Source organism: Agelaius tricolor, unplaced genomic scaffold (genome assembly GCF_023055355.1).
Source record: "Agelaius tricolor isolate 1412-34295 unplaced genomic scaffold, bAgeTri1.0.p SCAF_2, whole genome shotgun sequence".
Taxonomy (NCBI): Eukaryota; Metazoa; Chordata; class Aves; order Passeriformes; family Icteridae; genus Agelaius; species Agelaius tricolor.
Window position 1 is genome coordinate 79,965,694 of NW_027269262.1, and position 23,013 is coordinate 79,988,706.

General features: G+C 41.2%; 1 protein-coding gene and 1 long non-coding RNA gene across 2 annotated transcripts in view; both read left to right on the plus strand.

Annotated features, from left to right (window-relative positions):
* Positions 1 to 6,271: 6,271 nt before the first annotated feature.
* Positions 6,272 to 23,013, plus strand: part of EIF3H (eukaryotic translation initiation factor 3 subunit H) — an 87,416-nt gene continuing 70,674 nt past the window's right edge. Inside the window, exon 1 of the mRNA XM_071421696.1 lies at positions 6,272 to 6,429. Coding sequence (XP_071277797.1) covers positions 6,310 to 6,429 — 120 coding nt within the window. The 5' untranslated portion in view covers positions 6,272 to 6,309. The remainder of the gene's footprint in view (positions 6,430 to 23,013) is intronic.
* LOC139587410 (uncharacterized) lies at positions 6,469 to 8,404 on the plus strand. Its single transcript, XR_011678388.1, has 3 exons — positions 6,469 to 6,774; positions 7,343 to 7,481; positions 7,664 to 8,404. It is a non-coding gene; the product is annotated as an uncharacterized lncRNA (long non-coding RNA).

A 23,013-nucleotide genomic window follows, 5' to 3' on the forward strand; every position in this document is an offset into this window, starting at 1 on the left:
GTCTTAAATTGCTGTGGTCAGCAGGACACAAATAGCTGAAACTCCTGAATTTCACAAGGCTTATACACAAAGCTGCTTCCTGAGACTGGGGCTGGAATTTGGAATTGCCCTGCACGTGGCAGACAGTGCTGCTGACCATAACTGCAGTTACAGGTTCTGTACTGTTAGAGAGGCATGCACCTGGCTAAACTTCATCTGCTGGTGAGACATGAGGGTCACTGAGGGTTCCCTCTTTTCTGGGGGGGAAACAAAAGTAAGAAAAGAATGAGCATTTAAGAGATCCTGTCTGTTCCATGGCTTTGGAAGTGTTACAGGTCTTCTTGCCATCTTTCTGTTCTCCCCCCATGCTGGGGGATGAGAGCTGAGTAGGTGTTTGGCTGCTGGCCAGGGTTAACCCACCACAGATATCTTCACAGATACACAGATGGACCTCTTGTCATTAGGGTTTTCACTCTCCCAAAGGGATGTGAGCGTGGCATGGAAAGGAGAAGCTCCTATGAAAAGGTAAATAAGAAAGGGATTTCAAAAGGAGCAGAGGCCATGCCAAGCATAGAATTATTGTAAAATAGCTTTATACTTGAAGGATTAAGCAGCCTTAAAATCACTACACTCCTCCCAAATACAAGCCTTACTTTATATGGGAAAGTGTTGGATTCCTACTTCATTTGTGAGCAGTGCACTGGCCTGCTGAGGCAGTGTAGGAGCTCATTCCCTTTGTGGCACACTGAAAAAGGTCACCAGTGTACTCATACAGAGATGTGCCACAAACCTGTGTTTCCCCATGTTTGAAAGCTTGAGCCTGAATACATCACCTCTCTCAGAATACCAAGATTTTCTGAACTTGAAACTTCTGTAAACTGCAAGACATTACAAGGTGATTTTAAGTTTGTGTTAGTTTTGCCACCTAGTTTTGGAGATTATTTTACTGGAAGCAATTATTTATTTTTTTAACATAATTAATGTTGTTTTAGGCAACTCTAGTTATTTGTTCAAGTTCGTATTTGGGTGTTGTTATGTCTCAGTGCAAGTACAGACTGCTATGTGAATCCTAAGTGATTCTTCCCTATTCCTCTACACTTTGTGATAATGAAATTAAGGTATTCATTATGCCTAGACATATTTGGAATTGCTGAGAGGGCAGGGAAGAAAAACTCAGAATTCAGACATGACCTATTTACCAAGTGGTAACAAGTCATTGCAGGCTAGCCCATCTCTGGTGCATGGTCTTAGCCTGCAGCATACACAAATGAAACTCAAGTTGGTTTAGCCCTTAAGGTACAGTCAGTCTGACGATTTGGAAGGGATTATATCTTTGAACCCTAATCAGATAATTTCTGTTTAGCAACTCTAGTTCTGCTCATAGCCCTGATATGGTGCAGAGGTGCTTTGGGGGATATGACACATCTCAGTTTCACCAAGGTTTTAACTTAAACGGGACTGGGGAATTAAAGGGTTTTTGGTTGGTTCCAGCTGTCTTTTGATTTAAGAGAACAATTTAAAAATGATTAATGGAGACTGTGCACTACTTGAATTTTCTAAAGTATTTTGTGATGAAAGTCTTCTGTTTTGTGGTTTTCCTGAGTAGCTTGGGCAATGTTTCTAAATTCTTCACACGGACATCTTTTTTGTGGCCTCCTTTTCAAGAATTCATAATTTTCAACGGTGAAATTTTTATGGCCTCTTGCCCCCAGTGATTTGGTGAGTTTTGTAAGGTAGAAAGTTGATATTTGTTTTTCATTTTTCATGTTAATAATAATTAACAAAATTGACTCAATTATTCTGGCAGTGCATTAAGTAATGAGCCCTATGCCAGTCCCTTGAATAGGGATATTTTGGGTGCCCACAGCAATATCTCTGAACATGGTGATGTTCTGTGCTGTAGCTACTTGTTGGGGTTTTTTGGTGGGTATTTTGGGTTTGTAGTTTTTTGGGTTTTTGTTGTTGGTTGTTTGTTTTTTTGTTTTGCTTTGTTTGATTTTGTTTGTGTGTTGTTTGTTTTTTTTTGTTTTGTTTTTAATTAGATTGATTTTCTGTTCAGAAATTTTGTAGGCCAGGATAATATATCACATTTGTATTATCCCAGGTGTTTTCATTCTTTTTCAGATCCCTAAGAATTTGCCAGTGTTAAAGCACTGTGCATTTCAGAAAGTATGTTCTCCTATTTAAATACTCTTCAACATCTTTGAAGTATTCCATGCATCTCCAGCAGTCCATGGATGGGAGTTGAAAATCCCTGTATTACCACAGTACTGCTTCCTGCTCTTTGTTTTCTTAATTAAAACTATTTGACCAGATTTAGTTTAACAAGGGTAAGTGCTGGATTCTGCACCCAGGACAGGGCAACCCTGGCTGTGCACAGACAGGAGAATGAGAGGCTGGAGAGCAGAGTCATGGAAGGAGACCTGGAGGTTGATGTCAAGTGGAACATGAGCCAGCAGTGCCCTGGCAGCCAGGAGGGCCAACCCTGTCTTGGGGGCATCAGGCCCAGCATCACCAGCTGGGCAAGGGAGGGGATTGTCCTGCTCTGCTCTGCTCTGGGGCATCCTCACCTTGAGTGCTGGGGACAGTTTTGGTAACCACAATATAAAAAAGATATTAAACCATTAAAGAGCATCCAAAGGAGGACAACCAAGGTGCAGGGCCTTGAGGAGATGCTGTACGAGGAGCAGCTGAGGTCACTTGGTCTGTTCAGCCTGGAGGAGACTGAGGAGAGACATCACAGACTTTACAGCTTCCTCAGTGGGGGAAGTGGAGGGGCAGGTATAGATCTCTTCACCCTCATGACCAGTGACAGCACATGAAGAAACAGCATGAAGCTGAGTCAGGGGAGGCTTAGGTTGGATATCAGGAAAAGGTTCTTCACCCAGAGGGTGTTTGGGCACTGGAACAGGCCCCCAGGGAAGTGGTCATGGCATGAAACCTGACAGAGCTCAAGAGGCATTAGAACAACACTCTCATGCACATGGTGTGAGTCTTGGGGATGTCCTCTGCAGCCAGAGCTGCACTCGATCCTGAGGGGTCCCTTCCAACTCAGCATATTCAATGATCCTATGACTCTATTATATTGTGAGTTAAAACTGGATATTCATGTTTATATAACAGCTAAGTGAAATAATAGTATTGAATTAAACAACTTCATTCTCTAGAAAAACGTCAAAAGGCAATTCCAGTGGGAGTGCAGCCTTCAGTCATGGAAACCCAAGGGCAGGACTCAATGTTCAACACCTACGTGATGGCTGAGCTTGCTGGCCACAGCATACTTCCCTAAAGCTCAGGGTTGTTATTGCATCAGCCTCTCTACAAACTGCTTGTAGAAAAACCCCCTAATCCCACGGCACATGCACTTCAGTCTCTTTGGGGCACAGGGCCTATTTACCTCAGTGATGCTGCCATTGTGAACTTCCCCTTCAATCTCCATTTAAGAATTATTTTCCCAAAGGAAAATGTGAAGTGGGATTCATCATACCCTGCTTCAGACATCTATCACAAGGTGTCCTTAGCAGAGCTGGGTGTCCGGATTTCTTGCTAATGTCAATGCAGTTCTAGTCAGTGGTATCAGTGGCATTTAGGATACATTTTGCCTTCCTGGGAGGATTATTATACTGGATTCTTTGCTTGAATTTATTCCAGCAGCAATGCAAGCAACTGATAGGGACTATTCTAAGTGATGTTAAAATTGTTTTATAGGAACAGGCAAATGTTGGGTCTGCGGCTGCAGGCAAATACACATACATTTTAATACTGGTGTTGATAAGTATGTTCCTCACCCTTAATTAGAAATGACTGTTAACTACATTGTTGAAAAGAAAAATTTTTATGAAGTGACATATTTGCAAAGTGTCTGAACAGATTTGGGAGGTATGGTAGGGCTGGCTTTCACAGCGCGCTGCATTTTTCAGGAGGAATTTGAAGAGTAGAGTTTGAAATTAAATTAGGAAAAAAGTACATAAAAAAACCCCCTACCTCAGACAAAATAGAGAAGCAAAACCAACTGTTTTAATGTAACACAAACTCATTCCTAAGAATTGCATGAGAAGTTGATAGTTCAGTTTGCACCGATGCCTCGTCACTCCACAGCAGTTTGCTTTTTGTAAAGGTAATACACAAAGCTTTCAAAACTCTTAGAAGTACATCTCCCTCAACACTTCCAGGATTATGAGGTGTAAATCCCCCCCAAGACTAGAGTCTCCTCAGCCATGCTGGGGAGCCCTCACTGCAGCCCAGGGCTGGGAATTCGGGTCCCTGTGGCAGCAGAGCTGCCCGAGGTGGCCATGGAAATGCACAGATGGAGCTTCCTGGGCTGCCAGAAATGGTTTGCCAGGGGCCAGCTGGCAGCTGGACCAGGGCAGTGACCCTTCCCCTCCCCTCAGCACTGGTGAGGCCACACCTCAAGCCCTGCACTCAGTTCTGGGCCCCTCACTACAAGAAGGACATTTAGGGGCTGGAGTGAGTCCAGAGATGGGCAGTGGAGCTGGGGAAGGCTCTGGAACACAGGGCTGATGAACAGCAGCTGAGGGAGCTGGGAGTGTTTGGCCTGGGGAAAAAGAGGCTCAAGGGGGACCTTATTGCTCTCTACATCTCCCTGAAAGCGTTGCCCACACAGGTTCTTTCAGCCAGTGTGAAAGAGGCCAATCCACACAGAACTGAGGTATTCTATTTATTTACAGTTCTGTGCAGAAAGAGGTGCAAATCCACAAAGACAGCACAATGACTACCAAAACTTTTCACTATTTGTACATTTAGCAAAGGCACTAATGTTCATTCATTAGAAATTACTTAGTCCTCTTATTAATTAGTATTCTATCTTCTATTGGTTAATGATTCTCTTGCTTCCCATGTTAATTAGTCTGCATGCTAAGTCCTTGTTGTCCTTTGAGTTGGTGGCTTTCTTGAGTCATGATTTTCCACTGCTGAATTACTTTTTACCCCATGGGAGCTGATACAGCACAGTTGCTGAGTTGTCCTTATTAGTTTCTTCCTTATCTTGGGGATTCTGCCAAATATCCTTGTGGCCCATAAATTCCACATTGTTTGTGTCCAGTGGCATATCCTTCTTCCCAAGCTCTTTGTTAACTTTCCCCTAGATCTGAGATCATTGAAGAATATCCAGCATTAAACCTTAACAAGGCAACAAGTATTTTTTCTTTCTAATGCCTGGACATCACTTAGACCTTGTTAGCTGCTATCTAATTCACAGAATAAATCTCCTTTTTTGTTGATTAGGCTTGAAGGCATACAAAGAACAAATGTCAAAGAATATCCCTTCTTAAAATTTTTTTTTACATATTCCACATTTTGAAACCAAAGATGGTTGTAGCCAGATGGAGGGCTATTGAAACAGGTTGACCCCCGTGGCAGGGAGAAATGATGAGGAGGACTCCATCTTATCAGAAGGCTAATAATTATTATACTATATTATTCTATATTATATTACACTATATTACCTTACATCTAAACTGAATCTGCCAAGCACTCCACTCTGCACCCCAACTGCACAGAATCTGGTGACTGTCAGCAGACAGTCCCAACACACACACACCATCACACACACACACACTTGGCCCTGATAGGCCAAGGAAACAAAACACCAGCACTTTGGGTGAACAGTCTCTATAGTGCATTCTACTTTGGCACAACACAGGCACAGCAAATGAGATAAGAATTATTTTCATCATTCTCTGAGGTTCAGAGAATGTGAATCTCAGAAATATTCTTGGGAAGATTGCCTTGCTTTTCTCTGTGAGGAGAAATGTGGCTACAGAGGTTGGCCTCATTTCCCAGGTAAATAGCGACAGGATGGATGACAGGAACAGAGGACATGGCCTCAAGCGGGAGGTTTAGGTTGGGCATCAAGAAGAATTTCTTCCCAGAAAGGGCGATTAACCACTGGAATGGGCTGCCCAGGGAGTGGAGTCGGCATCGATGGAAGTGCCCAAAGACGCCTGGATGTGGCACTCAGTGCCATGGTGTAGGGGACAAGCTGGTGTTTGCTCATAGGGTGGACTCGATGATCCTGGCGGCTTTTTCCAAGGTAAATGATTCTGTGGAGAGGAAAACCGGCAGGGAAGGCTGTCTCGGCTGTCGCATGCCGGATGAGCTGGCACAAGGTCTCAGGCCCAGTCTCTGCGGGCACACCGGGGCCGGGCCGAGCCGAGCCGGGCCCGCAGCCCGGAGCCGGCACCGCCGCCATGCCGGACCCCGCGCTCGCCGCTCCCCGTTCCCGCCCGGGGCCGTTTGGCCGCGCAGCGCCCCGGCCGCGCCACCGCTTCCGGTGTGGCGCGTTTCCTTTTCCGGCCGTGCGGGGCAGCCATGGCGTCGCGCAAGGAAGGCTCGGGTGCCGCCGGTGGCGGCTTCGGCGCCTCCAAGGGCAAAGGCAAAGCCGCTGCCGCGGGAGACTCGGCCGTCAAGCAAGTGCAGATCGACGGGCTGGTGAGTAGAGGGCCCGGGACCTCTGCGGGCGGGGGGCGGTCGGGGTGGCCGCGTGGAGCCGCCGGCGGGGCCTGTGCGTGGGGCGGTGCCGCGGCGGAGCCTCGTGTCCTGCGGGGAGCGGCGCTTCTCGAGGGGCAGGAACGGCTTCTTACCCCTGCCCGGCTTCCCGATGCTTGTCCCTGGTGTGTCAACAAACGGGCCAGAGCGGAGTGATTTGTCTATAAATGTCCCATTCCCCCGTTCAGTTCTGCCGCCCCTGTGTCCGGAGTTGCTATGTGCAGCTTTCATACCTCACACTCGTACCAGATACCCGGAAAATGCCGCAGGTGTAAGCTGAGAAGCACGGTGGGTTTTCCCTCACCTTTTGTGCCTTTTGCCTTATCTGTCAGAGCTGCCAGGACCTCCTGCCTTTGCTTAGTGAGAAATAAATTAAACTAAAGGGGTGAAGTGGTTTAGCAGAGAACAGAGCCTTCCTAATACAAACAATCCGTGCAGGCCAAAAGTGGAAGAGCATCTGCTAAAGTTGGTTCTTGGCTTTGCTGCTGGTTCTTTTTGTGTTGGTTTAGGCCTTAGAGAGTTGGGAATACTGTTAAGTGACAGAAGGAGAAGAAGTTACTTCTTAAGTATAGGAACATTGTTTTTTTGCTTCATCATCTTTGCCAAGTGTCAATAGAACACTGTACAGCTGGAGTGTGAAGGAGAGAGTTGGCACCCTGGTTATGAGAAAGAAGATCATAGTTTTGAGATAAGCTTTGATGCCTGCTTGGCACTTCTAGTGGTAGATCTCAGCTCTTATCCTGGAGGTATACAGTGTAGTAAATATTTGGGAAGATGAAGAATAATTTATTTGTGTGTGGTAGGTCTTGTGAAAGAGGAAATCTGAATCACATTTTTTCTGCCCTGTTTTGTCTAGCTATCTGTGTGCCTGTGGCTTTGGTGCATTTTCAAGGAGTGGTGAAAACTGACCAGTTGTGAAATGTTCCAAAAAAGCCAGCAGTGGATAGCAGGCTGCTCCTGCTGCAGGCTGATGCTATACACTTTGACAACAACTGGTAAATTTGATTTCTTTTGCTCATGGTTGTTCTCTAGCAAGCATGTAATCTGCTTTGTGAGCTGCTGTCGATTCAGATCAGCTGTGACCTGATGCTCTGCTTCTGACAGTTCAGCAAATGCTTATGATTTTGTTTTGTTTCATGGGTTTTTTTCCTTCTCCCTGTATTTTCTTCTGGTACAGCACAGAGTGCCTCTCACATGGAGTCAGTACAGAGGGAGGTGATTTATTGAAAACTATGAAAGCTTTCAACTTTCCACCTCCTGAAGATGTCTCCTAGACAAAGAAAGTGTTCTCAGGACATTGGCACTGGTTCACAAACTTCTGCGACATCTGTGACGGAGAGAAATGTTGGCATAAATTTGCTTGCTATGCAAACAATGTGAATTCTGTTATAATGTCTTACTGAAATGCCTCTGAAGTGTTCCTGATACCTCACTGGTTTAAATGTCTTGTCTGCTCTCACAAAGTAACAGCACTTCATCGGTCATCTTGGTGATGGCCAGGGTGATTACACACCAAGAGTTCTAAATTCAGGTGGGCATCAGGGGAGTTGGTGATCTCTTTCTCTTCAGTGGTCACCCATCTCCTGGCAGTGTCACAATTAACCCTTCAAGTGGGGCTGCTTTGAAAGCAGAGGCATGTTTAGGTGGGCTGCTTTGGAGTCTGTGAGTGCTAAATAGAAGATGCATGAGTAGTCTCTGTATGTGAGAATGTGAAAGTATGTTTAGAAAGCTTGGTGTTTCAGAGGAGTAATAAAGTAAAAAAAAAAACCCTAGTATTTGTAATGAAAAGAAGACGTTCTAAATGTCAGGATGTTATCTTACTGTGTAATGGTGCAGCAATGTCTGCTTCTTGGGCCTCTTTTAAGAATCTGGTTTTAATCTTCAATTTCTTAATAAATAAACTTAGATTGAAAGTGGATTCCAGTATAGGTGGTCTGGTTTTTCTAAGAAATTAGAAAATGGAGGGTAAAAAATTAGCCTCCAGAAGCACATTATAAAATGTGCTTTTTCCTTCAGGTGAGATGTAAGAATTCATGTATTTGTTTTTGACCATCCTGACAAAAAGATCAGATTAAGTGCCATGTGTGATATCCTGTTGTCTTTGCTTCCTGTTGTAGAAATTTAAATGGATATTCCATCATGTTTTCTCCAGTCAAGGAGCCCAGAGAGAGCTTTTGTTTACAGCAGTGCACAGGCTTGGGAAAGAGTGACTGGTGGAAAAGAGCCTGGGAGTGCTGGTTGACAGCAACCAGACGTGACCACTGTGTGCCCAGGTGTCCAGAAGGACCAATGGCATCCTGGCCTGGGGCAGGAGCAGTGTGGCAGCAGGAGCAGGGGAATGATTGTGCCCCTGGACACAGCACTGGTGAGGCTGCACCTCAAATCCCATGTTCAGTTTTGGGCTCTCTGCTACAAGGAAGTCATTGAGGGCCTGGAGCACAACTCAGACGAGGAGCACCTTAGGGAGCTGGGGCTGTTCAGCCTGGAGAAAAGGAGGCCCAGGGGAGACCTTGTCACTCCCTACAGCTCCCTTAAAGGAGGCTGGAGCCAGGTGGGGTTGGTCTCTTCTCCAAGGTAACCAGTGATAGAACAAGAGGAAATGGCCTCAGGTTGGTACAGGAGAGGTTTAAATTGGATATTAGGAAAAATTTCTTTACTGCAAGGGTGGTTAAATATTGTAACAGGCAGCCCAGAGTGGTGGAATCATCATTCCTCAAAAGTGTTTGAAAATACATGTAGATGTGGCACTTAAATATGTGGTTTCATGGTTGATGGTGAGACTTGATGATCTTAAGAGATCTTTTCCAGCCTAAACAGTTCTCTGATTCTATAATTATTGCAAGCTGTCAGAAATAATTATACAGAATTTGCTTACCATAATTTGCTTACACTTTTTTTTTTTTTTTTTTCCCAAGAGGTGTTGACGGACTCTGGTTTGTTCTATTCTGGAAATTCTCCAATAGGAACCAAATATTTGGTAATTCAGCTGATAAAATTAATCAGATTTGGTTCACTGATATTATAGTAACTTAGTAACTTCTTTCAGTAAGAAATTTCATCTTTAAGCTGATGTATTTTAGGACATAAGAAATAATTATTCCTTTGAATGATATTTAGGTTAACAGAAGATTCTAGATTTCCATCAAGTCTTGGAGACTTCTCTAAAATGCTTACCTAGTGAAACTTCTAACCCTACTACACTGTCTACAGTTGCACCTATGGAGGACTTCCTTGGCATATTTATGCATTTCTGATGATTTTAGTAGTGATAGCAGGCAACATAGAGAACTGTGAAGGCAGAAGTGAACTGGTGTGTCATTCAAAGGCATAGTAAGATCTGGTAGGGTAAGTAAGTAGCATTTCTACATGATGAGCATCAAAGTCTGTGTCATTCAGAAATTGAACTAATATCCAAAACCAAGTACTCCATGTGATGGATTGTGGGTTGTGCCAACCACTAATATGTGGGTGATGGATATATGGAAATTTTCTTCTGGAAAATAGCAGTTGTGGGATGGGAGGTGGGGAACTCTTAGCAAGCAAGTGTGCTGCTAGGCCAGATAAGTGTTATTAATCACATTTGCCTTCAGAGTAGTTCCAAGGGACTGTGTTTTTACTGGGAAGGTGTTTCATTCTCTGCAAATCTTCTGTATGAGGTTATTCTAGGAAAGAAGGTTAAATTACCTAAATTAATCTAATTAAATTCTTAAGAACCAAAATTAATTTTTCCTTTTAAATCTTACCCTTGCATTTATTTACACATTCAAAAAATTACACACCCAGAAATGGTTCTGAAGAACAGTGTTAGCTGACTGAAAAAGATTTGCCTATACATGGCTCTTGCAAAATAATATAACTAGATCCTTAGCTTATGCTAAAGCATTAATATGTGCATTGCTTTTATCATTTCACTAATGGGAATGATGGTTCCTTGTTTACTCAACCACTGCATATGATTTCTTTTTACACATATGTCCCTTGCACACAATTTTTACATATTGCAGGAAGTAGCAAAAGTTACGTAGGCTTTTCAAAAGGCCTGTAGGTTTCTATTCTTATATCTTCCTAACTGCTGATGCACAAAACCCTTAATACTAATAACAAATTGCCACTCCACCTTAAGATATCTTTGTAAGTTTGTTTGGATAAATACAAACATACATTGGCCAAAACAAAAATATGTCAAGAGGATAGTTAGAAGTTGTAGGCCTTGTCTGCATGTGTGCATCACCATCATCAGTGGGGCTATAGTGCCACATTCTCTTGTGTCAGATATGAGTGATGTAATCAAAGATTGTTACTTCAAGCTTCATTGCATCATCCCTGATTTGGTGATGCTGTGGTGTGCCTAGTGCTTTGTATTCTTATCTATGGTAAGTATATATAGAGGATTTATTTACTTATTTACAATAACACAGATAAGAATATATGAGTCTACATGTTTAAAAAACCTCTCACATAATTTTTGAATTCTTTTTCAGTAGCTGCTCTGTTCATAATTGTGATATTTAAGTTGCTTGTGTGTCACAAACACATTTTATGAAAAATTCTTTCCCTAGAATTTTTTCTTCTGAGAAGCTGAGAGGCGTCAGGAACAAAATGTAAACAATGGTTATCTGTTGCTGTGGAATGCAACAGGTGGATCTGTGATTGGTCTCGTGGTTGTTTCTAATTAATGGCCAATCACAGTCAGCTGGCTTGGACTGTCTGAGACACAAGCTTTTGTTATCATTCTTTCTTTTCTATTCTTAGCTAGCCTTCTGATGAAATCCTTTCTTCTATTCTTTTAGTATAGTTTTAGTATAATATATATCATAAATAAATCAAGCCTTCTGAAACATGGAGTCAGATTCTCGTCTCTTCCCTCATCCTTGGACCCCTGTGAACACCGTCACACTTGTGCCTTTTTTTTTAATTGCCATCCATTTTTGCCATAAAGGAGTTGGATACATTGGACTGTATCCTCAGGTTTTTGTAGGGAGGAGCCCTTCAGGATGATATGTTTGACCACAGTAAATGAAATAAGGTTACCATGATTACTGAAAATCAATTTTTAAGACTTGTAAATGTTTGTGTAAGGACTTTTTAAAATGACAACTTTTGACACTATGGAAAGAAAAGAATCCATTTCCATAGTAAATTTTGTAATTTTGTCGTACTGGTGAAGCCTGTATTGAACTGGCTGAAAACTCTGACATTTCTTGAATTGTGACTATTGTGCTTTCCCTAGCATTTCTTGTGTTTCTTGATTTTTCCTTCTTTACCCTTTCTGAAGACTTTGCAAGAATGCACAGTGGTGGGTTCTGCATGCTGTCATTTGTAATGTTTCTGACATTGCAGAGCTGTAGGGGAGTATTTTAGGCTATAACATCCTCCAGGCTGTATTGTATTTTGTGTTTCTTCCAAAGGAGTTAAAATGGAATTTTAATTTGAAGTTTAATCTTGTTGACATTTCCTTGACCTGTTTCCCTAAAGAGTTAGATGACATTATGCTGGCTCTGAGAGTTGGTATGTGGATTGAATACTGGCTTGATGTATTCATGGATACCTTGAACCATGGAGAAGACAGAAGAGCTTTGTTTTATATTCTATTAATCTTCATGTATTAACAATGAGTTGCATGAATCTAACCCAGAAGGGAACCTCTGACATATAATCTGTGCTTAAATTCAGAAGAGAAAGCAGTAATGTGCGCTGGTAAGTTGAAAGGGCAAGAGCCTCCTTGGAATATAACAATTTTCAGGCTTAGTGAAATTTCTTGAACTGCAGTGGGTGAAGTACCCATATCATGATGTTCTGAGAATGCAAATTTCAGTGTGTTTTGTCAGTGGATAGGAATGGATATGTGCTAGCAGAGCACAAACTTTAAATGATAAGTAAGAGTGCAGTGGTGCACTCAGCATCTCCTAAGTGTCATGGTAAGTGTACCCTAGTGAGGCATTTAGATCTGGAACATCTGGTATCACTTCATGCCATGAAACTTGTGTGCTGACAAAAGGAGTTACTCTGAATGTGGAGGTGGCTTAAATGTGTTGAGCAGTGTTACACTTCAAGACTTCAAGGGGAAAATCTTAGTTCAAAACAGGTCTTTCTTTTGCTGCATGCAGGGAGGAATAATGTGTTGCCCTCTACACTGCTGTCACTAGCAGTTAAAATTCTGTTTTTTGGCCTTCTTATGTGCATATCAAACTGGTCTCTGGCGTGGTAATTGTGATTTCATAGCTCCTGTGAAAACAGGAGATCATGCTCTTGTGGTTCCTGTTTGTGTTGATACTGGAGGACAAGAGTATTTCCACCAGATATCTTTCAAATAAATTCCTACCTTTTAGTGATTGAAATGTTACATCTAAAATGCAGCAGGTAATAATCATGACCTTTTATGCTGGTTGGTGTTAGCTTTGACTCTGTGTGTTGGGAGGTGACCAGTGATGGTTTTGTTGCTGAATGCAATCAGTGCATTATGTCTGCTTGCACACTGAACATTGTTAAATGTTCTCCTTTGGTTTTCAGTTTACTGTAAAAAGATGAGAGCTTTGCAGCTGACATTCAGTGTGGTGTGGGTGAGAGAAATGTACACAGAACTGCAGGCCCCAGGGAGAGACCCAGCAGGTACAGATACTGAAAGGCCCTTGGTGGTGTGTATGAAATGAACACCTCCCAGACCCTATTCAGTCTTAGGACTTTTCCTTCCACCTTTTAAATAAATCTTATAGACTATATGAAAGGCCTTGTAGGAAGAGGAGCAAACTTTTTTTTTGGTCCCCTAATCTTTGAAAAAGGATTGTGTATCTTCAACTTTTTGTTGCTGTAGTATTTTATCATTAATCTTTCTTTGCCAGAGATATTTTTTGGATATGGTTCCTTTTGGATGTTGTTTTTCCTTATTTACACACAAGCTCAAAATACCTTCTCAGTGATGGTATAGTTTTGAGCATACTTTTCTTTCATATTATTTTTAATCTTCCAGCAGTATTAAGATTGCAGAGATGTGATACTGGTTTTACCAACAGTGTCTAACAGTTAAATTATGTTACCACATAATAAAATCATATCAGCTTAATGGAAAGTAAATCAATTGTTAATGTACCAAATGGGAAAAACTTAGACTCATATAATAAATATTCTTGTTAGTATTTTGTATGATTATTCAATAATCTAAAACCAAGACAATAGAGCTTAACTTTGATAATGTCTTTTTTAATGTGCATACACAAAGTTACTTCAGCTAAGTCTGGGAATATTTTTGAATGACTTGTGTATGGATATTTATTTCAGATAAGCATTCTATTAATTTCTTTTGGCTTTATCAAATTTTAGAGTTAATAGACAGGCTTATTTACTCACTGGAGTTTAAAGATATGCCTGAATTTTGCTTCATGCATACAATAACAAGCTAATTCTCTTTTGTAAATATTTGGGGTTTTTTCTGGAAAGAGAGTGTGTGGATATTGCTTTGAGCATGTAAGTCTTGTTGGTCTTTGCCTTTGCCTTTGTTCTGCTCACATGTTGTATCCTGCTTTGCAGTGTGTTTGCTGCACATCCTTCCTGTTCCTTGGAGCCCATATCTGTGCAAGAAGCAGTGTTCATACCCCTTCCTGTTTAGCAAGTTCTTTGGTGTTTAGGAATGTGGAGGTGTAATCATTTATCATTATTTGGGGTTTTTTTTGTGCATACCTGAGGAAAGTATGGAGTCTGACAAAATGCTTCTTCAGTGTAGGGCTGAGTTTTGAGCACTTAGGTCTTGGGGTTTTTTCCTATTACATTATTATAAATGCAAAGAAAAAAACCAGCTGTTTTAAAGCTTTTTAAACTTTAGATGAGACGTAGGATATTTACTGCAGCTGTCATCACTCCTTGGAAGCAATTTGAAAGCCATACTGCCTTCTCCATTGGCACTCTTAGTGATAAAATTTAGAATGGTTGTTTTTAATCTCTTTGTCACAGTAGCTGTTATTAGAAATGGAACTCTGCTGGAAGTGATTTTCATGTGGCAGTCTTCAGATGATGATACAAAGGCAAATCTCTGTTCGAAAGATGGGAAAGCTGAAGCAATAACTGATGTTCATGGTTTGGGCTTTTTTTTCCCCCTCAATTTTATACTTTTAAGTCAGCAGGAAAACTGAGACTCCACGCAGGCTTGGTTCTCTGGATTGCACTAGCTGTTACTAGGAGGATCTGTCTCTGTTGCAGCCCCTTAGCACATAACCAAGTGTTTGCCAGGAAGGCTGAGTGTTTCAATGTGGAAAAAATCGTTGTGCAAAAAGTTATAAATTATTAAAACGATATGGAAGTCATTCCAGTAGGGATTTTACTGGTTACTTGGAAGCATCTGTTGAATGCATATGGAAGTCATGCTTTAAAGACACACCCTTAAATAGCATATTCCAATTTCATTGTGCAGGGTATGTTTTTTGGAAAAGATCAGTAGTCTCAGATGAACTCCCTCATCCCCATCTAGGTCTGCCTTTGCTAATTTTTGAAGGTCAAATAGGTAAGAGTAACTGTCTTGCAGCTTTTCTTCAACTTCAAAATGGTAGCAGTCTGGCACAATCTGATTAAAGAATAGGCTGTTAAATAAAGTTGCTACTGCTGCCTTTGGCTGTCATCTTTAAATCTTTTTGTAGGAAGCTGCTAGAAGTTGATGCTGAAGAAAACCTTATACTTGTAATACACTCCTTGTGCACCATGAATGTGAACACTGGTGATTCACTAATACACAGAACATTTTATCGACTGTGTGTTGAAGGATAAATGCAAAGTTCTGGTGTTTCGAGCAGAAAATGTTGAAACTGTGCCTGTCTGTACCACTTGTATATAATTTCCATATGTTGTGCTCTGAAGGAGTATATTCCTTAGCTTTCATTCTTGAAATGATGGCTAGATATTGAATTCATTAAGAATAATAAAGATGAATTATATTGGCAATTTTGCAAAAACTGCCTGAAATACTAAATGTTTTCAAGTGGTTTTTTTGGTGAGATTTGGGAAATAGAAGAAATAATATACTAAGTAGTCCTGGGGAAATGCTCCATCCCTCTTGCAACCAGCAGAATTTTGGATGCTAATCTCATCCCATCCCTATCTCTGCCTCCTGTCAGTGTGCTAATAACGTCTAATGCCCTGCACCATGAGGTCCTAGGCTGTCCTATGGAAGTGTTTCTATAAGGAAGTGATTCTGCAGTGCCTGTGGCCTTGATGGTTTCCATGGGATTGTGCACGAATCCATGTACTGTGAAATGTGTTATGAAACTTTGCATTGCAGAGAACTGTGTTTTACCAGCGTGTGAGCACAGCAATGGGGAGTTTGGGGAGTTTCAATGCAGATGTAATGCTGCATTTTTACTTACATTCAGGCAATATTAAAGTGTGCTAATGGCTTGTGATTAGCCCTGGAGATGGTTATTAGACTGAACTACTGTAAAACTCAAATGTCGCAGGACAAAAATGAAGAAGAGATTGATTTATTTGGTAACACACACCTTGATTAACATTCAGTATTTTTCTGTTTTAATAACCTTTGCTTTTCTCCACTATTTAAGTAGTTTTTCCTTTGATGTGCTGCAGTTTGTGTTTAACTGCTTCCTTTTGCAAGAACAAGCAGCTCACTTGGACATGAGTAAATAAATGACTTAAACAGATATTTCATGGTACCTACTAGACATTAGCTGATGAATATAAATTCCTGGCAGAGTCAAGGAAAACCACAGCCTATGAAAACTCAACACGCCTCTAGCCAGAACCCAGTAATCTTCCATTCTAATGTTGAACTTGTGCAGAAACAGGCTTGGTGTCTGTACTATTCCAGTTCTTCAGTCTGAACTCCACCTACCTGTGGAGTCTTGTCTCAGTTTGTCTATTCCATTTTATATTTTGGATATTAACTTGTCTTAGTTCTAGGTACTGACAAATGTTTCATGTTCTGTGTCTGGTTTCACATTAAATCAGTGATTTTTGTAATTTGAACTAAGTTTTTTTGTAGATTACGATTTTTAAAAAAATCTTTTATGACTTTGAAAGTGTCCCATTAATAGAATGAGGGAGCAGCCAACCCGTGTTTGCAGCAGCTAAGCTTGCTTCCAGTGAGTGAATAGCCTGTGTGTCAATCACTTGGCAGTGTCTGTAGGAACCTGGGCTTGCACTGTGGGAACAACCACCCTGACTGGAAGTGGGGTGCTGCTGGCAGGTGCAGCCCTGTCGCTGTAGGGACGCCCCTTTCTTGTTAGAATGCTTTTCCCTCCTGCTAGTAGGGAAATCCTAGAGCTCTCGAGTCACAGCAGTTTGGAAGTAATTCTTCTGAAAAAGAGAAATAGAACAACTGAAAGAGCAGTTACTTTAGAAGTGTTTTCTCTGGGGTGTTTCAGTGGTGGTTGAAGCTTTGCTTGCAGTTTGTGTTGAGCATGCTGCTGAGCTACACATAACCTATGCAAGAGTGTAGAAGTGAAGCGGTGCAGCTGGAGAAAGATTGTCCTTCTCGGACATCCCGCTGGCTATCCAGCACCGCTAGCAGTACGGGGGCACTGTCCCCATCTCCGTGGTTCGGGACAGCACCTGAGGCAAACCCTGTGCTATGACAGCAGCGCTGCCTTGTGGTAGGACGTGGCTTGGCCTGTGGCTACAGTCAGCAGAAATAAGAGAGCGCTCTCCAGCTGTGGTGAACCCAGGCTTACTGGATCCCAGAACCGACCGCCAAAGAGAAAGAGGGGAAAGTTGCAACAGCTTATAAGGAGGGAGGGACACAAGGGAGGAGTCAGTCCTTGGACGAATAGGGTTTCAGAGGGGAGGGGGATATGAAAGATTGACTTAGGGAGAACACCAATGGGGATAACTTGAGGTGGGACCCTGGCCCCTGAGCCAATCACTCGACGCTCTAGCTGGAAGTTTCTAGAGAGTTCTAGAGAGAAGGGTGGGAGCGCCAGGTGATGGACAGGGCACCAGGGAGGGATTTGAGAAAGGGTGCATTAATCTCCAAGGCAACTGGGGAGGAGTTGGGATAACTGGCAGCATAAAGGAGGGAAAGGAGAACCAGGGCAGAACCATTACATGATGGGGGGGACAGAACAGTCCAAGTTATACAGACACAACACAACACTCCAGAAAGTGAAATATTAACAGAATGCCTATTTTTTCTAGACTAAGCTTCAGGATAAGCAAGCTACAGCTTTTTCAGCCATGCTCCAAACAGTGCACATAAGCAGTTAATGTACAGGAAGAATGATAAAATGCCTCTTGGCCAGTCGCTGACTAAAAACTGTGCTTTGAGTCAGCCACTTACTGAAATAAAGTGACAAGGGATGTTATATCTGCTTTATTGCTGGACATAGATATTATCACCTTTGTTGTCCTGTTGGAAAGAAACCCTAACCAAATGCTGAAGGAAAGTGAGATGGCTATAAGCAAGAGGTAGTCTGGAAAACCATCTAGTTTCCTATGATTACAGGGGGAAATGGTTCCTAAACCAAGCAGAAGTTACAGAAAAGACTTGTTACATCAATAATCTGTTATGATTTGGGTAGTTTTCTTTAGCCTCATGTAGATATTGTGGAGCAGAAAGGTTACTGATATTCCCTCTTGCAGTTAAATCATTTGAAGTCTTGAGGTTTACAAACTAAACAAGTATTATGGTACTAAGTGATGTCATAAGACACCCAGGGAACAAAAAGCTTTGGATGCTTCTCATGTACTTCCTAATACTCAAAAATATTATTGTAGTACAGAAGCATGTAGCATCATCCCCCCATAGTTCAAGATGGATAATTTTCTGTTCAATTTAACATGGATTTCCAGAATGGTTTGGTGCTGAGCACCTACATGAGACAAAGTTGACAGATTCCTATAATTTATAATTTCAGTGTAAAAAATACATGTAGCATTCTCTGCTTGAGGCCCACCTGAGATCAGTGCACATTGTTCATTGCTGGTGAATTTAGGCTCAGCTCCAAGAAACCTCTGTTCATGTCAAAAGGATATTTTACTATTTGCACCCAATTGAGATGGTATGAAATTGCATGCATCGTTTTGTTATGCTCCTATATAATTATTGTTTTTAAGCCCCAAATTTTTGTCAAGTTCAGAAATAAGATTTTAACATCTGATGTTGAATTAGGTGTTGAGTGACATAAAATGTAAGCTTATTATTCCAAGAACTGTATTTACAAAGACTTCATAAATGTTGCTGTTTTGACTCTAGCAAGTCAAGATAAAGGTAAATTATTGGGGGTGTTTGAGGTCTTCTGTCCAAAGGATGACTGCTACACTTACTAGATAGAACAGTGAGGGCTAAGGCTTGTTATTTTTTAAGTTGCTGTTCAGAACTACATTCTTCTGCAGTTACCTTGCTTTTAAGTCTACTCAGTCTTGGCCTTAGGTTTTTCAGCAGAATGCTTAGATTAAGTAGCTTTTGATCACTTCTCAGGGAATTAATTTTTTTTTTTTTGGACACTAAACATAGTTAGAACTGAAGATATCTGCCAAAATAATTACTTTCAGATGTTGAAGGTCTTAATAGAAAATTATTTTAAAATTTTTTTTCTTTTACTTCTTCTGAGATAAAATTGGTCTAAGAGCTTTAAGAACTTTAGAATAGAAGTTAAGTATGAAGAACAAAAGAAAAAATGTCTAGACATCCATCATGTCAGGAATGGTCAAAAATGCAGTCCTGTTCAATAAGAGAATCTAGAAAAAATCAAAGATCTCTGCAAATAAGCTGGAATATGCATTTAAGTGAATTCAGTGTTTATCAGTAGAAATTGTCATCTTTATTGAGATTAGTATAACATGCAAAGTTCAGTTTCACCTCTAATCTTTAGTTTCATACAATGGTTTGGGTTGGAAGGTTCCTTAAGAATCATCTAGTTCCAGCCCCCCTGTCATGGGCAGGGAAACTTCTCACAAGACCAGGTTGCTCAGAGCTCCATCCAGCCTGGCCTTGAACACCTTCAAGGATGGGGCATCCACTGCTTCTCTGGGCAACCTGTGCCAGTGCCTCACCATCCTCACAGTTAAGGATTTTTTTCTAATATCTGATCTAGAACCACTCTCTTTAAGTTTGAAGCCATTCCCCCTTGTCCTGTCACAACATGTGCTTGTAAATCCTCTCCATTATCCTTGTAGGTTCCCTGCAGGTGCTGGAAGGCCGCAGTCAGGTCAGCCCAAGGCCTTTTTTTTCCAGGCCGAAAAAGCCCAAATCTCTCAGCTTTTCCTTATAGGAGAGGTATTCCATCCCTCTGATCAACTTGGTGGCTTCCTCTGGATTCACTCCAACAGGTCCATGGCCTTCCTGCACTGGGGAGTCCAGAGCTGGACACACCACCGCAGGTGGGATCTCATGAGAGTGGAGCAGAAGGGACAGAGTCACCTGCTCGACCTGCTGCCCAGTCTGCCCTGGATGCAGCCCAGGACCTGTTTGGCTTTGTGACAGGGGGTGCCCATTGCCAGCTCCTGTCCAGCCTCACTCACATCCAGCAGCACCCCAAGTCCTGCTGGGCAGGGCTGCTCTCCATGCCTTCATCCCCAGCCTGTGCCGCTACTGGGGGTTGCTCTGACCCAGGTGCAGCACCCTGCCCTTGCCCTTACAAAATCTGATGCAGTTCCTGTGGCCTACTTCTTGTGCTTGTCCAGGTCCCTCTGGATAGCATTCTGTCCTTCAGGACTGTCAGCCACACAACTCAGCTTGATGTTGGACTCATGCCATGACTTTATGTGGTTGTGAGTCGTGTGCCACAAAGGTTCATATGCAGCAGCTATGAGACCAGGGTATCAACCTGTTGATTCTGTACTTAATTCTGACATGTTATCTGTCACAGTGCTTTCTAGAACCCATTTCTGTGCACTGCCCTGATTAAGGTGGAATTTTCGATGTGTGTCTATAAACATCTGTCTCTTTAATCATCTGGAAGAGTGTGTCATGTGTATCAGACATATGTTCTCTTAATGTTAATCGTTGCAGTAATATCTTTAATTTACTTTAGAGTTCCTTTTCTCCTGGCAGGAAAGTTGAGAGTCTCTGTTATTGTCTTATCAAATGGTGCTGTAGCCAGGAGACAAATCAGCTCAAGGCAAGTTTTTTTGGTAAGCTTCCAGAGCTTGTCTTTTGTAACTGTAGGATAAGCACTTATCTGTAGTGTGTAAAAACCTCATCTGGAGCTATTAAAATGTTAACATTGCTCATGTTTCATGATATCTAGGCTTTTTGTATTTTTTTCCAAGTCTTTGTTTAAAAACAAAGCCATTCCATGCTTACTTGGGTATTTCAGAACTGTTTAATTAAATTTCATTTTTGCATAGCTAATTGGTTGTTTTAGCACACCAGCAGTTGTAGATTTGCTTTTGGTGTAGGGCTACCTGGAGAAGGAGACATGGCCACTAAATTAGAGTAAAATGTGGTATGTCTTCATGTGGATATTAATTGCTAAACAGTTCAACTCTTTATCCAGAGGTGGCATATATGCCATACATATACACACCATTTATGTGTATCAAGAAGATGTTGATTCCAGGCAACTCTGAGGTTAACACGATTGCCTGAGTCATTGTTAGTAATGACTAACATTGTGATCTGTTCATTTACAAAGCTGCATTATCAGTTCTCTCTTGAATCTGGTTTATGCTAGGAGTTTACTATGTAAATTTGCTTGCGCCGAAACACTGATATATAAAAGTCCATGGTTTGAGTTTTAAGGGTTTGTATGGAGAAGGCTACATGTGTGATATGGATGTATTCAAAGTGTATCACACATTATTAGCAGTCACAACTTTGGAGACCCTTTTGCCAAGCTAACTGTTGGTCACAGTGTCAGTGTGTTAAGCACTGGGAGATGTGAGTGTTGTGGCACTTGCACGTCAGTGCCTACACCAGCTACATTGCCCAGAGTTATTTAGACTCCCTCCCCATTCCTCTCTCTTCCCCAGATGTTGGCAATTGATGCTAGTGGTTGTGACCACAAAGCTTTCTTGGGTGGCAAAAAATGTTAAGCATTTAAAAAGACATAAATACTTAATTTAGGACTGTAGATCAGTGTGCTATATCATGTATTCGTTGGGCTAACAGAAGCTCTCTCTTGTTTGATTTCACATGTGCAAGGCATGGCACAGGTACTGCAATCTGGTTTCAATGTGATGACATTCAGCTCTCTGGAACACTGCTGTAAATGAATCCTCAGTGCTTTGATTTGCTGTTGTTTCTCTTTAGATAAATGCAGAAATGTGCATCTTGGTATATTCATGTCCCTACAGTGGGATCTTCACAGAATTTTCCTCCAAAGGCTCATAATACTTCAGCTGTGGGTTCCTGTTACATGTATTTCTGTAGTGAAGTACAAACTTTTGAAATTAGCAACTATGATGTTGGGATGTAGCCCAGTTCAAAATTTGGCAGTATGCAGTTAAAATATGTATCTTTGATGTTCTTAATAGTTTCAGAATGGCTTTTACATTTTTTTGAATTTTGTTTTTAGTTTAACTTTATTCTTAATGTTTGAGCAGTGCTTTGAAGATTTGGAGATTATAAGCACTGCAGAATTGCAAAGTTGTTTTTTTTTTTTTTTTTTAAATTGAGGATTAATGGTCATTAAAATCTGATAAGTGGCTACTCCAAATGATTAAATTACTTTGGTGTTTTGAACACTAAATTTACAAGGCTGGGGGGACTCCTGAGTTTTATTTAGTAATTTCTTGTATATTCTTTTCTAAAGAGTCATTATGTACCTGAATATTTCTTTGATTTACTATGCTGATTTACTAAATCGTGCTGCATATGATTATTGACTTGTGTTCAGGGTATTAGAGTTTACAAATCTGAGGGCTTTTTTGTTATTTGATACATTTTCTCCTTAAAAACATACCCTTTCCTGGCTGGCCAGCTGCATTACTTTAGTAACAGCAGCAGTTGAAATGGTTTGGTTTGGATACTGTTAATTTTGTGTAGCTATGGCATAGCAGTGAAGGGTCTATGGGTATTTAAAACAATTTATAGCTTGTACAAAGGAGCAATATCTCCTATTAGGGGATTAATTGGATGGGAATTATAAATGGTGTTTGGAAGGTGAATCAGCATTGACTGAAAGATGCTTATACTGGTGTTCATTTAGATTTCTTTGGGATTTTTTTTTTAAGTGTTATTTGGAAAAACTGATACTTTTCAATGTGCTGCATTACTTGCATTATTTATATTAACACTTACTACATTTATTTTCAGACCAATATAATTACTCTGATTCTGTTCCCATGCTTCACAAACATAACATATTTTTCTTTTAGGAAATGTCTAGATACAAGTTAGTGCTCATTTTTCTTGAGTATATGTGGTTTATTCAGTATGAAATATTGAAATGTTATGGCATTGGTGTTTGCATAGTGGTCAGCTCTTCCTGCTGTATCTAGACTAGCAACCAAATGGAAATTAAATGGAAATTACATTTTTATTGTTGTAGCTGATGTTATTACTAGACAAGTAGTTCTGCTTTACACCTGCAGATCTGCTTTTAGTACTGAAACACAAGTTTCAGAGCACATTTCCTGCTTGGTCATATG